At 41.8% G+C, this 18,391-nt stretch overlaps 1 protein-coding gene across 1 annotated transcript in view; it reads right to left on the bottom strand.

Moving 5' to 3' along the window:
• The window catches only part of RRAS2 (RAS related 2), a 42,786-nt gene that overhangs the window by 3,537 nt on the left and 20,858 nt on the right, over positions 1-18,391 (bottom strand). Inside the window, exons 2-4 of the mRNA XM_039552781.1 lie at positions 7,929-8,016; positions 7,341-7,443; positions 5,804-5,912 (exon numbers count right to left, since the gene is read on the bottom strand). Coding sequence (XP_039408715.1) covers positions 5,804-5,912; positions 7,341-7,443; positions 7,929-8,016 — 300 coding nt within the window. The remainder of the gene's footprint in view (positions 1-5,803; positions 5,913-7,340; positions 7,444-7,928; positions 8,017-18,391) is intronic.

Raw genomic sequence — 18,391 nt, 5'->3', positions numbered from 1 at the left:
TGCAGGGCACATAAGGAGAACTGGAATCCTTCAACCCTCCTCTGCTGTTTGAAAACTGAATAATAATGAAGACTCCTGCTCCCCTAGCAAGAACAATTCCACTTCAACCCTCCACTCTGACCTCAGATACTGAAATATTCTGATTCCAAAGCTTGGGAAGGCTGCACTTGGACAAATACTTGTAGCTGTTTTCTGGCACATCAGTGACACTGTAGAATCTCCTAAAGTTTGCACCAGACCTTCCAGAATTTTCTGTATATCTCTACCTCAGACAGATAAGTTAAAGTATAGATATAACAGTTCTTACAAAACAAACTCCTTTTACTTCTCTTCACCCCTGCACAGTTTATTGCAGCCCCAGAAACCTAGAGGTTAAAGTTCAATAAAAATAAATAATTGGCAAGGAATGCATAATCCTGAGGAGAAACTGAACTCTGCCTTTAAACATATGTTAAAGAATTTCTTCACTACTCTATCTAAAGCACATTATAGGTATAAGTCAAACTAACCCTGTAATAAAGTTAAATTACATTTCCACAATATCCTGCATTTAAAACAGTATAAATACATTAAAGTTCCTGTTGTATTTACTAGAATATCTGTAACTGCTTAATTCCAAAATAACCTTTTTTGTCAGTCTTATGAGTATATTGTCAACTTACTTGTGGTCAATTTTAGTGACCACAAAGTCAGTTAAAAAAATATTTGGTTTGGAAACACTATGGAAACATTTGCAGTGCCCAAGATGTAAATTAGAGGCCAGAACATACCAGTTCCATCTTCAAAGCTGAGGAAAATTTAAGTATAAACATAGAAATACTTGAAAATAAAAACATGAATTTTCATCTTTTTGTTGTCCCTTCTCAAGTATGACAACCCTGTAACATGACAGGTTTTTCAGGAAGTGTGATAGGACAGCTTATTTAACATCAGCACCAAAATAAAAACTAAATCCTTCTTCTTCAAAGAAGTCTAGATGTTATTTTGACAGAAGAGAACCACAGATCTGATGGTAGTAACTGTGTGTACATCTCTGTGTGCTGGTTCTGCAGTTTTAGCGAGCTTAAGGCTGAATACAAACGAGAACCACTCATAATGCTCATCCTTTTTGTTACAGGACATTTTACTGTTTGTTTCTGGATATCACTCATTCACGCTGTTCAGACAATTAGTAAAAGTTTCTCAAATGAAAACTCATTACAGAAGATGTGAGCGAGTCAAACATGGAAAAGCCTATTGCCCACCTCCCTAAGTTAACATTCTTCTTCTGAAACAGTTTTCATTTGACTACTCCTGTGAACATATGTCCCTCTCTCCACTGTTGTGCCCGATATCTGTCAGAAATACATTAATTTCTGAAGTTTCCATGCTTTCCTCCACCTAAAGCAACTCTACAAGGCTGCCTAACCTGACACTGCACCTGTATTTTGCCAGGACACTGACACAAGACTAAGGGACACATCATACAGGTAACAATGAAATGCTTCCTCAAGTTTGAGAGGAATCCATTTCTGCCACCCTGTGGTCACCCTACAGTGGTCCCAGCACACAAACATTGCCCATTCCTGCCAAGAGTTCCATCACTCCTGAGGAGTGCATCCGTCATCCCGGTTTTCCTGCAGGGATAGTTCACTATCCACTAATTCCAGTTTGTCCACACTCTCCTATCCAAGGTTGCTCTGGCACGTGCAAACTGTGGTTATAAGCACTGACACATGTTCAAGCTGGCTCACTGTGCTCAGACACTGCATCAGATGCCCAACTGATCACTCTCTATGAAGCCCAAAATCACACAAGCCACGGGAAGACAGAAGGGACACTCTTGTCTGCGGGCACAGACGTGTCCCTGGACACAGCCTCAACATCTACCACTGCAAGAAGTTATTGTCACACTCATACAAGAAAGTGATGGTTAAGAGTTAAGTCCCATGGACTGCTCTTTAAAAGCTTGCTTTAAAGGTACCTGCCAGCAGAGATGATCTCAGCACTAGGTCATTGTGTTAGCTCAGTCATGATGCAAAAGCAAGAACTAGCATTTAATGAAACCCAAGCACTTTCCTGTTGCAACTTGGATTTTCCTTGAAACCCTGCCATCTGGGGAATGATCAGACTTGACCCAGTTTAAGCTAGCAGTTATCTACAGAAAGTCATACATAACCTGCACTGACAAGTCTACTCCTCCGTCACTAGTGGTTATTATTAAAACATCTGGTGAATTATCCTACAGTAGAAACATCCAGTGGTGAGTTCTAAGGAATTGACCCATTTGAGCGAAAGACTGCTACACAGCATTTAGTTTAAAGAAAGAGCAGTGAGAGATGGTGCTTCATTTCTGGTTTCAGAGTCAGCAATTTGTGACTGATTGGGGAATTTGGAAACACTGGCAGCTTCATTTCTTATCATACATTCTAAGGATTAATGCCTGCTTGTCCTCTAAAGACTCATTTTTCTTTGTCAACATAACCTGGGGATATTGAGAGACAAAAATCACAAGAAAGCTGCTTAACTCTATTTATCTGTACGGTTATTACCATGACAAATTGCTATTTCAAACTGACTCTTTCATGCCTCTCCCAAAACCACTTGTGAGTTGGTGTCTCTGGTATATAAGAGCCCCACTAATTTACACCACACCTTTGGTGAGCCCCAACAATTCATCAAGATCATTCAACTGTTTGTGCACTTCTGCTGTACAACCCAGTTCATGTATTTCCTGAGAAACAGTTGCCACCACATGAGGATGATTAGTTATACATCATTAGCCTCCAGATTTATGGTGTCACAACGATAGTACTCTGTACTCTGTTCAACTTCAACACACATTTACTTGGCTAAAGGTGTGGCCAGACCCTTGAGACACCCAGAACTTTTCCACATGTTTAACTCTTCTGGGCTCTGGGAAGATTTGTTGAGTATCATTTGCCGATCCAAACACACTAAATTACTTTGTTTAACTTTAGTCTTTCAGGGGTTGCACGTTTCACTAGTCTGCCTCCTGCCTTTTGGAAAAAGCAGGCAGATGCCCAGTACAAGCAGTTTTGCTCTAAAATCTGACACCCAGCTTCCTGAATTTCTAAAAATGTTATGTGAATTCTGAAGCTGAAAAATGTACAGTTGGGATTAAAGAAGTTCAGAAAGAACCAGATAAGAAAAAGATAAGTGTGACACTGGCTCAGCAGGTTGTTGGTGGTGCCCAAGTGAGGCCTACACATCAGCAGAAAAAGTGTAAAAATGCAGAGGATTTGCCCTTGTCATGTTTCTGCCCACAAGTCCCAGCCTGGGGATACCCCACACCTCCCACTCACCCAGCACTCCCAGCCAAGGTGAGGGAGCACTCTCGCCTTTGAGCCCAGCCCTCCCACGGCAGCTGCCTGCACAAGAAACCTGCAGCCAGAGAGGACAACCTCGCTGAAGTTTTTCCTCACTTTCAGACTAGTTGGTTTAGTTGGTGGCAGGACTCGTTGACAAGTTTTCAGTCAGATGACCAAGCTGCTCCCCTCAGTGACCCGATGGCTGTACTTAGTGCTCACACGATGGAGAAGAAACAACCCCTCTGTTTAACACCCAGCTGATAACATCTCACTGCTTGCTGCTGCCAAAAGGCGAGGTCTCACTTGCTTCCCCCCACCCCAGCTCCTCCCTGCTCTGCTCCAAGCCACAGTCCCACCCCTTCCCATGCTCCCAGCATTGGCACTCAAATCTTTCAGCAAGCTGATTTAGCTCGCACAGGTCCCAGGAAGCTATTTCTGCTCCTCCCCATCCAGAGAGATGATTCAACTCCAAAAGTGCTTCAAGTGACATCTGGGGCCAGCAAAGGAAAGAGTGGGAATGTGAAGTCAAGAGGGAGTGGACCCTCTCCCTTGTGGGGACCAATTATGTCAGCTCAGCATCCCTAAACAATTCCTTCATACTGACTTAAGGCCAAGTGAAACACACCATGTGACAGGGAAGGGACAGGGAAGAGTTAAGAACACGTAAGTAGCTGTTTAAGCAAACCCAGAAGTGTTTTCTCAGCTACATCTGCCTAAGCCTCAGCTTATAATGGGAGTGAGAAGTCCACCAATTGGCACATAAATGGTGAGTGAGAGCACCAAAGAGTTATACCCCTCAGCATCTAATCAATTAAGGCAATTAATATAGCCATAAAAAACAACAGGAGATTTTGGAGACATATATTGATACAGGCAGCAAAACTGCAAAGTTAGGCAACTTGAAAAAAGCTGCTTTGAGCTTGAATGTGTTCCAGCCCACCACCACCTGAAAAAGCAGCTTGGAACAGGACAGAGGGACAAGCAGAACAGGTGACAGGCACCTCTCTGCCTTTAAGGGAGAAGCAGAGGTGGTGCAATAACATGAGGAGGGCGGGGGAGAGAGAACAAAGTTCACAGCTGTTCCTAGAAATGGACGTACAGGATTACCAACTACACTTGCAGGTATCCTGAGAGCTGGGGCTGACAGCAATGATGTTATTTCCCTTCCCAAAGCATCAGGGTGTTTGTCCTTCAGCAATTACAACTAGCAGAACAGTTCGGTTTCATCTCCATAATTTCCATGCCAGCATTAGTGCAGGAGATAAAGTACATATGGTTCCAGGACCTGTAAGGTTAAATCTGGGAATTCTTATGGGGGCATGATGGTAACAAGAATGAAAAAAATGTGCTTCTGTCTCAGGGACAGGCTGTTCTGTGAATGTGTGAGTGCTCAAAGTTACTTTCGAGGGGTTTGTGAGCTACTTCTGTGAAAACTTCTTTCAAGGCAGCATCTTTCAGCATAGCTTTTAATTTTGTCATGATCTCTCTACACAGCTTCTGGGATAAAGAGGCTGTGACAGTCAAGGGACCACGCTCCACAGGAACTTTTTGGTACTGTAACTATAATTCAACAATGCACATACAACCCACTGAGCTCTTTAAGCTATGTTTTCCTTGTGACACTCTTAAAACAATTACAATTATATTTACTTTATTCTCTTTACAGTTATATTTACTTTATTCTCAGAAAATCATGTGTTTGCTAGCAAACTTTAGGTGTTATCTTATTGTCTCAAGAGAAAATACTAAGCTTCTCAAATTAGTTGCTGAAGAAAATACAAGTTTGACATCTGGTCCTTTCCTGCTGCTATAGTAAGATTTTTTTCATTTCAGCTCAAATTAGTTTGATTCAATAAAAATCAATAGCAACTAGGGAAAACACATTTAAAAGTCCTTTAAATCATTCTAAGCTAAATCTTCTAAGTTGTCTTGTGACTAGAGAGGAGGTTGAAAAGTATTGGTTTCACAACTTTAAGGTACATAAATATAACAGAAATTGTGTTGCTGTACTTCCAACTTTTAAAGCTTTAAGTCAGTTATGCAGAGTGGCCAAAGAGAAAACAGTGAACAGCTCCTAATTTAGATCTAACAGCACTGAAAGGTAAAAGCAAGAGCACTGAAGAGTAAGGATTGGTGGAGTTAGTGTTGGAATGCACTCTGCTGGCACAGTGCAGTGGCGAGTACCAGAACTGAGGAATTAGACACGTTCATGCCTGAGTAATCAAGTCATGACAGAAAGCTCTCAGCTCTGTGAATAGATTTGGTCTCAACATAACCCCACTGAGTCAGACAGAAAATGTGCTGTGCGTGGAATGCCATCATGCTCCTAAGGTTCTTCAAGTACAAAAACTGAGTGTAGCTTCTTGCACTGGAATTAGTTTGTATGATATGACTTCATTTGTTTGTTCCCATTCTGGGAAGAAGTTTAGTTTTGAGGGGAAAACTGAATTTCCTGGAAGAAAGTGAGCAGTAACTAACAGCAAATGAATTACCTGTCTTTGGTGGTCCAGATCTGCTTTATTACCAACGAGGATCATTGGAAACTCATCGCGATCTTTCACTCTAAGAATCTGTCGCTGAAACTTGTAGATTTCTTCAAAGCTGTGAAAGAACACAAGTAGAGCATCAGTGCACTAATTCATAGACTCCCAGGTTCTGCAAAAGTTCAGAAATGATGAGTCACCTATTTGGACTTGCCCTGCCATGACACACAAGCACAGACAGCTGCAGGCACTCCAGAGTCACAGCATGACCAGTTAGAGAACCATTCAACACTCAAACTAAAAAATCCCCAAGTGAGCAGTGTCCTCTGCACTGGGCTGAGGTGGGGCTGCAGGGTGAGCAAAACACTGACTGTGTCTCAATCCACAGGGACCTGGGGCAGAGAGTCAACCAACCACAGTCCCTTCTGCAATTACTGACTCTGGAGTTCTACTCCATCTAGAATATTCAAACTACAGCACAGAGATCCTGGTGACCAATATTTCAGCTGGCAACCTCCAGAGCTACTTCTAAGAATTTTTGGGGAAGCTATCAAAGCTGAAAAGTTTTGTTTCTTCAAGAACAGAGAAATGGCAGGGCTAAATGATCAGAAAGGTTTCCAGTTACCAACTAAGTTATATCAGGTACTGATGCTGTTCAAGCAGTAAGGAATATTCCAGCAGTGTTTAAGGAAAGGTGAGCAGAGCAGAAAACTTCTTCCAGGATAGTATACTAAAAAAGCTAGTTCTGGCCTAAGCAAAGATTTTTGGGGAATGAATAAATAAATCACTGCTTTCAAGTAAACACTGTTAAAGCGACATCCCTACAAGAGGACCTTCAGCACAGATATTTGGAGACAATCACATACCCTTTGCATCCTTCCCAGACACTGTATTTAATTCCAGACATATAGTCTGAAGGCATTTACACTTAATTTGCCAGCTGAAATTTAGAAGCAAGATGATCATCAGTAAAAAAGTCCCATTAAAAATAATTAGGTAGTCAGACACCTCATGCAAAGGTGAACTAGAAGCATCCCTTCTGTTATCAGTCTCTGGATGTACGCCACTAAGCACAGCTCTCCATGAGCTCCTAAGATGATGCTTCATCTCCACTCTGCAGTCATTCAGTCAATGCATGGGACAAAGCAGAGGGACCACTGCCTGAAAAAGAGTGCAGGCATATACCCTAAACCCACTCAGAAAGCCAAAGCTACTTGATGCTGCACATGGCAAGGGGATATTCCTAAGAACTGACTGAATACCAATCACTTCCAGGAAAATGGTATTCTGGACTCTAATAAAGTTCTTGAATAGAGCTGTCATTTTTTTGTGTATGCTTTCAAGTCATCTATTGAAACAAACAGATACTTTCACAAAGTGATTGGGTCAAAATCAGTCTTCATCAGTGCTGAAAGAGCATCTCACCTTGAACCTAAAAGTGAATGCATACTTAATGTTTCTGTTTGAGATTATTTCAGTGAAGGATAAGGTGTAACTTAAGAATAATTAAAACTTGTTTGTTTTAATAACTTGACCTCAGGCTTACCTTCCTCTATCTGTGACTGAGAAAACAAGCAGAAAACCCTCCCCTGTCCGCATGTACTGTTCACGCATGGCTCCAAATTCTTCTTGTCCTGCTGTATCCAGAACTGAACACAAGCAAAAATATGGATTACTACATTTCATGTTCTGATAGACTGAGAAAAAAAAATTATTCCTAATAAGATATTGTGAGAGCCTCTCCTGTGCACCACAGCTAAGCAGAAACCACTTTCCACAGATACTGCTGAATACTTTTCTAATATTCCCAACAAGTTCTCGCACTGACTCTGAACAATTCAAGACCTACCAAACAAACTGAACAACAAAACACTTGAGGACTTCTGCTAATTCCTGACCAGCTGAAACAGATGGAAAATGCTCAGAGATACATGGGGATGAGGGCTGTTGGTTTATCCTTAAAGAGATCATCAACATGCAAGAAATGAAGTTTTTAAAGCCAAGCATTTATATTGCACTTGGGAGAGGCAGCACAGAGGTGTGTTTTTCATTCCACCATGTCACCCAGGTAACTCCTGGGAATGATGGACATTCCAAATCCTAGTTTGGTGGGCACTGTGGGTGGGCTACTTACTGTCCAAGCGCGCGGCTCTCTCGTCTATCACGCATTGCTTGGTGTAGGAGTCCTCAATGGTTGGGTCATAATCCGTAACAAAGTAGGACTGCAGAGAAGAAAACAAGTTTGCGTCTTAGACAAACACACACAGACCACTCACTGAGGGAGATGCTAAAAGTGGACACTTGAGAGCTTAAGGAAGATGAGAATGTTTATCCATGTACAGCCATTTGACACTTCATCCAAAGATAACTGGTAATGACTTTCCTATTCCTTATAAATTGTAGAGATTACTAGCAGAGTCACTGAGTTAATTGGATTCCCACAGCATTTCTAACATTTTCCAGACATTACTGGTAACTCCTAGAATTTCTCAGGAATCCCTAGAAACTTTCAGTTTCTAAGGACTCTCATAACTTCTCTGAACTTCTGGTAGGGTTTAGAAGTTCTTTAGAATTCTCAAGTTTACAGGACTTTCTCCCCTGTTCCCAGAGCCAGCAATTTCTGGGAAGTACCAGGATTTCCTCAGCTGTTTCTAGAATTCCTTCGCAGTTTTAAAACAATTTCTAGCAACAGCTCCTCAAAGCACAAGTGGCAGTTAGTTTGTTAGCTGAATAAAATTTGTTGGATCATCCTTGTTCCCAGGATTTCTCTCCTGGTATTAATGACTTTAAGCATTTACACCCTCCAGAAAGACAAACCCTGAAAGCAGAATAAGCCACGAAATGCCTGTGCCACCCATGGCCTAAGCACAAGGCTTCACCAGACACTGCCAGGCTGTTGTTTATCAACCAAACTGTGAAGCAAAGCACGTTGTGGTACATTTCTCTAGAGACTGGATGATCTGGTATTGAATACTGAGTTAACAATGCCATCAGAAGACAAGTTTATAGTTCGAAGGATGAAGCTTTAGCTTGCATACAGTCATAGTAAAGTTAATCTCCACCTAAAACTAAAGCACACTGGCATGACAAATCTGAACCCTGATCAAATTCCTTCCTATCTGTGCTCCCAGCAGGCACTCAGTGCATTACCCTCACTGTGCAGAACTGAAGGAGTACCACCTGCGTACATTGTTCAGTTCTGGGGGCCAGTAAGGAATTAGGAATGTTTTGAAACTATATATTGGCTCCTACGATGGAGCAAAAAGAGGACTTTGTTCTTGCATTAAGAAGATAGAACCAAAGCCAGGGTACATCTCCTTGTCCATGTTGGAATTCATAGTCCTTGCTGAGGCACCTGTCCCATCACACCAACTCAAAGATACCAACAAGACACCACTCTGCTCCTCTAAATTTACTAAAGTCAAGTTAACAGATGTCACGGTTGGGAAAACAAAATAAAAAAAAAAAAAAGGGGAAAAAAAAAGGAAGAACTGAAATCACAGCACTAGCCCACTAACCTTCTCCAGACACACCACTGTCAGTGCAGAACACAGTTAACTCTGCTCTTGGCAGATAATTTATGTGGCTGTATTTGTCCTTGTCCAGTCTGGCTTTGGAGCTGCCCATGAGTGCAGGCTGCAGGACACTGTCCTGAACAGCACCCAGCTGACCCCACCATTTGGACACGTCCATGCCAGGTCCTGGTTTAGCAGCATGGACAGGGGTTCCCCAGAAGAGCTCATCAACTGGGCTGCAGCTGCCTTCCTGGGAGAAACACATCACCAGTTGTAGCACACTCGACCAGCTGTGTGTGCTATATATAACCTACGCTCATGTACCACAACCATCACGCAGTTGGCTGCAGGAGGAGATTGTACAGGTTGCTGTTGATCTGTTCATTTAGATCTGGCACCACACTGAAAAGCTGCTGACCCCCAGAGCAGAGACCCTGAACAGCTCCTTTGCATTTTAAGCAGACATCAGTGTCCTCTCAGGATACACCTACACACCTCTGCATCGATGGCACCCAGGCTAAACAGTCACCCTGCTGCAATCCCACCCACACCAATCAAAACAAAACAAAAAAAACCCCAACCAAGCAAAAAAAAAAAAAAAAAAAAAAACCAAAACAAAAAAAAAACAAAACACAAACCAAGCCCCACAAAACCCCAAACAAACCCTCTACCACCAAAAAAATTCCAGTAAGCCAACAGGCATGGGATCCTAAATGCAGCACACAAACTTCAGGATTCCCAGCCAAAGTGCATATCTATAGGCAGCAGAACACTCACCACACAACAAGAAGCTCTTTCAACTACAAGTCATCCCTTTACCTTGCTTCCCTTTAAGATTTAAAGAGGAAAAATTCAGCCTTCAAAAGTGTTCTCATCTTTTCTTTTGCCTGTATCCATGACTCAAAATGTGCTATCCAGGAGCTTAAGAACACACTTGGAGGAATGAATTTACACGAACTGTAAATAAGGTCTCAATTCTTCTGTGGCCTTTAACAAACCTTGAAAGACGGAGGAGAAACTTTTGTGAACATACAGATGTATAAATAAAATCATTTACAGAATCTGACTTTAAAGGGATGATCACAAGGAAGGGAATTTAAGTCCTATGTTTCATAAAGGAAACAGAAAGTGATATTTATAAAAAAGCATTAGGTGACTGAACCATGGAAGATAAAGCCTGCACTCTGAAATTATTCCCTATCCCTCTCCAGCTTCAGCTTTCATTTCTCCATCCTGCAGAATTCAAAGTTACTCTCTGAACCTTTACATCTACAAAATGGCAAAGGATAGCAGCTTTTAAATAAAAGGGAGAATTTGGCATTGATTTATTTCACTCTCATGAATCAGTATTAGCAAAACACCTAAAGCAGCAAGTTTATATCCAACAAGGGCAATATTTTTCACTAAGAGAGTTCAGAAAAAGAAAGCCATAATGATCTCAGAGGAATTCTTCTTATTTTCCTCATTATCTGTCCAAGGGCCAAGAACTACAGCATGTTCTGTAATCTGCAGGGCATTTCTGTGATTCCCTCCACCCTTTTTATTTTTTTTTTTTTTAAATAGAAAAAAACCCCCAACCACTACACATGAAGCGAGAGTGCAAGACTAGGTACAGAGACATGGAACATGGTTCCTCCCTCAAAACGGGAAGCAAGATTAAGTTGCCCTGATCCAGCATCAGGCACATGTCAAATTCAGAATGAGCAGATGCCTGAGCTCCCCCATGTAACAATTGCTCTTACAAGTATTTTCTTCCCTCCCATGGAGCTGCGCTGCCAAATCTGCTGTCACAGCCACTACAGGAGAGGTTTGCAAGGCAATTAGTGCTGTGGTTTACCTCCAGGCGCTGGACAAGACTGATGTGCCTGAAACAGCTGCCGGTTTTGAAGGAGTCTTCCCAAATTGCACTGGGACCATGTGCCACAGGAAACACAACAACCACAGCTTGCAGGCCTTATTCAGTCAGGGCTGATTTACAAAACTTAGATGTACCAGACACAGTATTTATCCATTTGAGCAGAAATGGACCTTCCTACTCTCTTCAGGCAATGTTTAAAGAATTAAGGCATGGCAGAGCATATCCTGAAACATTCCATGAGGCCATCCCTTCTCTCCTCAATGCCGTCCTGGCAAGGTGCCTGCACACCCAGCAAGCCCAAGACCCTACAACAGCATAACTAACTTTGTAGAGGTCAACAAGTTTGTGGCAGAACTGCTTAAAAGCCTGACAGGAGCACAATTCCAGCACACACAAACCACCGACAACCTACTGGTTTCAAACTGATGCAAAGTCTAGACAACTCAGAGGAGCAAGCACATGCCAGAGTGCTGGAATACCCAGGCCTGCCTGCTGCTGTCTCTTTTATGAAAGCTGTCTGTGCAAGCCCTAACTCCTCAGAGCAGTTGCCCTGCTAAGCTACAGCAACAGCAGGAAGCTACAGCAGGAAGCTAGAGCCGGAGCCTGGGATGGGAGCTGGCACAGAACACACGGCACAGCTCTCTAGGGTGGCCTGACACAGACCAGGTTGTCAGATCTGCTCTCCTAGCAGCAGCTGAGTTTCTCTGACAAATCCAAAGAGCCACGACTCATTCAGCTGGCTCCACTGCAGTTGGCCACTGCCTCCAGGAAATAATTAGAAGCAGCTAAATTTCTTCTAAGGAGATAGTAACTTGAACACTTCTGTTGCACCACTCCCTTAATCACCACCAAAATCAAAGCTCTTTCCACCCATCTCCTAGAAGGGAAATGAGAAAGTTGAGCCCAGTAGTCTCATCGACCATTCAGTTTACCCAGAATATTATGCAACAGGTTTTCTAGGTTTTGTCTTTCTAAGACTGCTGAGGCAGTTGAGTCCAGAGACAGGAAAGCCCACTGCCAAGGACTTTTGCAAAGGGGAAAAAACCAAAAGAACACAAAAATCCCCATCCCCACACTACGTACAGCTGGGCAACCCACCACAAAAATCCCTTCCTATATATACACTTGTCATCTTAAAATGCATTTCAAACAATCTCCTGACCTTCACAGGAGTTTCTACTTGCAGTGCATAGAAACAATGATACTATACACAATACTGCTCTAGCAGTCTTTGTTTTAGGCAATAGCAGTCCCTAAATCATTGTTTCAATCACTCAAGTCTTTTGGTAAGGAGAAGATATGAAAACCTGCTCTTAAGTATATGATCTTCCTCCATTTTTATGTTGCCTTTAATACACACAGAGAAATTCCTCCATTAGCTTACGAGCTTGAGTCCCACTCCATAAATTAATAAAAACAACTATGTAAAGACACCTTTGATGGAAAACCCCAGTGCCAACTCACAGCTCTTATGTAGCTGTTCACATTTACCCTTCATAAAGTAATCACAGTCCACAAACCGAAAAGCCACGAGATAACTTTATTTTGCACTTTTATGTTTTAGGGTGGGAGAGAAGTAGGATGTTGTTGACAGGAAGCTGCTCTGAGCTGCAGTCCAGAGGCTGGCTGCATAACATTCTTCCCTTTTTCTTTACACCAAGCTTGAAGGCCATGCAATGACAGGCAGCCCAGCACAGTGAGAGCACACCACTGTGAGTAAGTTAAAGGAGAGGTACATGCCAAAATATATATTCATCCTTGCTGCCTCTATAATCGCCATCTGTATTTACTAAACATACACATAATGTTTCAAAGAACCACTGGTTGCTTATTTAAATTTTTTCCACATGTTTTAAGTTTTTGGTTCAAACCCAGTAAAGGCAAGGAAATAGATGGGTTTCCACCCTCCAGCTACAGTTACAGACCAGCTCTGGATTTAAATAAGCATCTACAATTTGAGCATTGCAAACAGCCCAAAAATCCTCCCTAGCTATAATTTTTATGCTAGAACTTAAAACAAACATGTGTAGCATCCACCAACACCAAAGCTTCAACTTTAGACTTGAATACATTCCCAAATACCTGAAATGCATGATCCCAAGCCATCTCCTGTGCTGTGCTACTTGACAGAATATTTCTTCTGGCAGTCTCTCCTTTACCTGCCTTTTACACTATCATCTCTTCTCTAGGTTTTACCTAATTTCCCCTGAACTTCACCAAGAATGTGCCTGCTCTTGACCCACTCAACCAATGAAAAGCCCAACTCCCCCCCTGCACTGCCAGTTCTTCACCAGGGGCATACAACAAACAGCAGTATCAGCCACAGCCCTACCACACACCACACTGATCACATCAGAAATACTTAACCCAGAAAAAGATAGAAACCGGTGTTATCTTCATTTAAGTGAGTATTTCTGACATTCATTCCAAGCCATAGAGACAAAGTCAGTGCCTTAGGTTAAGACCAGAACTCCAGTACCATGGTTAGTTAGTAGGGCCATAAGCAGACAGCTTTCTGTTTGAGGTACTTGGCTACACCATAAAAGCCTCCCCAGACCATAAATTAAGATCTAAATGACTGACTGCATAACTCAGTTTGCAACTTGCATCGTTTTCCCACCCATGAAATCTTACAGCCTCTGCCTTCAACTCTTCTACCTAAGAGGGGCAGAGCAGCCAAGTCTGTACTGTGATGACCCCAGTGACACATTGTGCCTTCCTCCAGGCTGCAAAGGAGGTGAGACACCATTTCTAGGAGTTTTAATCTACATTCCTGTCTCTGGAGGAGCAAGCAGACAGGTTCTATGTCACCACAGGCAAGTTCCTAGAGGATGGGTGGCAGTAACCTGTCACCTTGCCCAAGCACTATGCTGCCCCTGGTCCAGAGCTAACCTGCCCAGCAGAAGGGGTAATCAGGTAAAACAACAGCTCAGGGCCTCAGCACCTCAAGAGCTTAAAAGAACCTCCTTCCACAGCACAAAGGAGAAGTCATTTCTGTAGCGTACTTGAGCTGGCTGGCTAGAAAACAAGGAAAACATGCAGGAAAAAACCCCTGACTTCTAGAAGCAAACATAAACCCAGACTGCATTCCAGAATAAAGGAACAGACACAGCAAAACACACCAATTTAGCATTTTGCAGAGCCCCAAGTACTTGGGTCACAGAAAAACCCAAACAAACGAAAAGCACACCACTAATCAGAGAGTCTCTGACAAGCTTGTTCCCATAGTAAACATACATCTCCCCAAGAGCAGGTGGTTCACTAGGACCCAGTATTTCCAGACAGGTTTAATTGGCTGGGGCTGGGGAAGCAGGAGGTGGATGCTGTTGGGGCTGATGACAGGAAGTGCCACCTCTGCAAAGGTTCTGTGCAGCATCCAAACCAGTACCAGAAAAGGACTGCAGGAGGTACCCACAGCAACCCAGCACCATTTCAAACACAAATGATCAGGATTGCATTCAGCATGCTTTGCTGGCAGAAACAGTTACACTTTACAGAATGAGGGCAAGTATTTTGGTATTGAACACTGGGAGAATAGGAGACTGAAGGTCTAGAATTATCTTGATGAAGACCAGACTAAAGAAATAATGACTAGAACACTGCCTCACGCTACAGAAGGCCAAGTGTGTCATCATCCAATCATCCCATACTCCTACAAATCCTTAAGAGGTTCTTTCTTTTAATTATACAAACAGTAACAGCACCCATTCCTTTCTTCCAAGGAATATAAATTAAAAGATAGTCAGTGCTTGCAAGTAATCAGTGATGCTTCCCTCAATTTGCACTACTTCCCACTGCTCTAATGCATACTGTCAGCATTGTTATGGCTGTCCAGGGAAACAGATGTCATTTGTAACTTCAATTACTGCCATTACCCAGTGATGTGAAACACTTCACTTCATGAACAGTGAAAACTGAGGCACAAAGAGAGAAGAGGATTAAGCTGAAGAAAATTATGGTGAAAGAAAGATGACATGAGACATGTGCAAGCTAAGCCCTTTGGAAATTCATACACAAGTTGAAAATTTTTATTTGCTCCCGAAGAAATAGTAATACACATTATATATAAAACCAAACTTTATGATTAAGTACATGCTTAATCAAACATTAATGGTTCTATCAAAGAAGAAAATCATAATGGAAAATGCAATGTAGTTGTATAAGCTGTGGCAGCCTTAGAGTACATCCATTAGATTACTCCACTGCCAACACACAACTCAGTGACAGAAGAGACAGTAGGATACAGAAATAAACATCTCACTTGGTTAAGCATAGGTAAGTCTTGAATTTTTTATGCAATGCAAGGATTGTCAAAAGCTGTGTTTAGTCTGGAAACACTAAAAATGGGAGTGAGTCCTATTACACAGTCACATACTCTTCTGTCCCTCTCCCTCCATGGACACTCATCACTGAGTGAGCATATCAGAAAAAGAAAACTCCTAAGAAAACTGTGTTCAGTGCATGGGCATATTTAATGCACATAGCTAAATATAGCATGGCTCCTTTCTATGTGGGCTGTGCTCTGCTCACTACCCAGAGTGCCTAATAACAAAACTAGTTTTGCTTCCCTCACAGGTGTGGGGAAAGATGAGATAGGATGGGGGGGGAGGGGGGAGACAAGGGGGAAAGGGTATGGAGAGTAAAGTGTCTTAAATTTGAAGACTAGCACATGTATCTAATTCTGTCTATGCACCTTTAATTTTCGCATTTCCTAAATGAACACTTGGACTTCGTATCCATCAACACACTCATTTCCAACAGTGTTTCTCCACATAGCTGTATGCTAGGAAATTTCAGATTTCATCCCCAGTTGAGCAGGACTGACTTTTGTGACAGATTTAAGAGCCAGACTGGTTCTGGAGCATCAACTTCTTCTGCAGTCATGCAGTGGACCAAGACTCAGGAATATGAAAGACTGAAATCAAACTGACTTTTGTGCACTGACAGGGAACATCCATCAGCTCTTACACCTTTCAGCATGCCTACAACACTGTCTGCTAATTTTTGCCCTTCCCCTAACTGCTACTTAAAATAAAGCAGCTTTACCTTCTTCAACTCCACCCTTTTTTTCTCCCTCAAACCTGGCACCTAAGGCATGGTTGGCAAAATAGCTTGGGTTTACAGGTAAAAAAACTGGAGAGTGTAACTGCTAAACAGATAATTACAAGATCCAGTGGGGAAAAAAAATAAACCCAGAGACAGTAGATTTGCCTGGGGGAAAGAAAGTGTCTTTGACACTTTGACTAAGGCATCCTTTCAGTGCATGTTCAAATCATAGATGTTTCAAGAAAAATCATTAAAACTACTTTTCTGAAAAGTTACGTGCCCTTTTGCTAACATCTTGCCAAGCTTAAACACCATCAGATACCAGTACAGCCTCAGCCTGATGACCTTAAATGTCTTTTCCAATCTAAAGAATTCTGTGGTTCAAATAATGGACGGAGTGGATGCTGGCTACATGAACTTAATGTGAATACTGATGAGAGTTGGTTTTCTTTTCATATATATTTTGTAATGCATGTGAACACCTTTTAAAATATTTACTTGCTTAAAAAAAGAGTGGATTGATACTTTTTAAAGACAGCTTTCACCTTTCAAACTCAAACTCAATCTGCAGCATGCTTAGGTCTCCTTTCAGTTCCCACCTTACAGCTCTCCCCATGGGACAGCAACTTGGTATTAGCAGCTCACCAGCCTGTGAACATTTCCCTCCAATTTATAACTCTCAAATATCTCAAAATCAAACCACACCAAGCACACTCACACAGACCTGTTTTAGGCAATATGTGCACTAAACTTTGGCCTCTTGAGTACTTCCTGGTGGTGCAGCTTTCATTGCTCAAGATCAGAGAAGGTAAACTTTCACTGTCTGAGAAGACCTCTTTGTAATGCCTTCAGTTAATGCCCTTTAATGCCAGTAAGCACCTACAAAATTCTTTGAAGGCAGCTCTGCAATTTCTCAAGTTGAAACATGTCTGACTGTAAAGCATACTCCATACTGCAAGCATAGTTCAGCCTTGATTTCATTTCATTTCATTTTTGCTTCACAGTAAATAAGTGCAGGAACTATGAACACACCAGGTACTTCATCTTCCTCATCTTAACGACTCGTAATTCAAGGAATGTTTTAAACATTCACAACACACTACCTTTTCATCCATAAAGCTTTATCATGTTTAAATAGTTTTCAAACTAGCAGCTCACACAAGCTCTTCACGATGAACTCAAGTTTTTTCTCAAGAAGGCACTGGTTTGGGGTTTTTTTAAGTGCATATTTGATTTTAAGACTGTGTATAACCAGATAATGGGGACCACAGCTGTACGAGAAAAAGTAAGGTAGCTCCAAAAATCCCCTGGTGAGGGAGAAGTTACAGAATACCTTTTTTCCTACACATGAAATCATTAGAACACCTCATGATATACAATGTAATTAAGAGATTTTGGTTTATAAACTAAGTATAAGTAAGAGGAAAAGACTTAGAGTCAATTAAAATCTCTCTTCAGTAACTTAGACCTAAGTATAACAGTCAGCAACAGACTTCAGCTTTGTGGCTCCAAGGAAAGCCATGTTTAGGGCATTTCCAGTCTATTAACAAAGAAGCCACTTCATAACTCTTGATGAACTTGGACTTTTCCGATTGTCTAGCTTAGGTTATGGACATTTGGAGCCAGACAATTACATTAATTAAATTAATTAAAGTAAGACATTTTTCTAGCCCAACAACCCAGCAAAACAAAGCTGCACTCCAGCAACTCTATTTCACATTTTAAGTACCTGAAAACGTTTGATCCCCAGGACTCCACAGCAAGAGAAGATAAAAACTTTCTGAACTTAATACCTTCCTTATTCTGACGGGTTCATCAGCAAGAGTCAAGCAGAAAGCCTGAGGAAGGTAAATTCTCCACATTCTTCCTCTTAAAACATTTGTTTAACAAGGCAAAACAATCAAGTTGACTAGCCCACTAAAGCCAGAGCCTACAGTTTTCTAGAATGAGTCAAGCTAGGATTAAATATTTCTAGGCTAGTATTACACTATACAATTAAACTACAGCAACTTCCTGCTAGTGAAAGAGGGAGGTTTTATTATCCCCAGTCCTGACATTCCACTATAACTCCCTGCTGCCTTCAGGATGATCAAGAGACCAGAAAGTTCAAACTGCCACCTAAAAATTAAAAAAATATCCCTCATCTAAATAAATACTAGCCATGCAAACCACATTTAT

This window comes from Corvus cornix, chromosome 5, assembly GCF_000738735.6.
Source record: "Corvus cornix cornix isolate S_Up_H32 chromosome 5, ASM73873v5, whole genome shotgun sequence".
NCBI lineage: Eukaryota > Metazoa > Chordata > Aves > Passeriformes > Corvidae > Corvus > Corvus cornix.
Note: the sequence above shows the minus strand (reverse complement) of the source record. Positions and strands in the feature narration are given on the sequence as shown.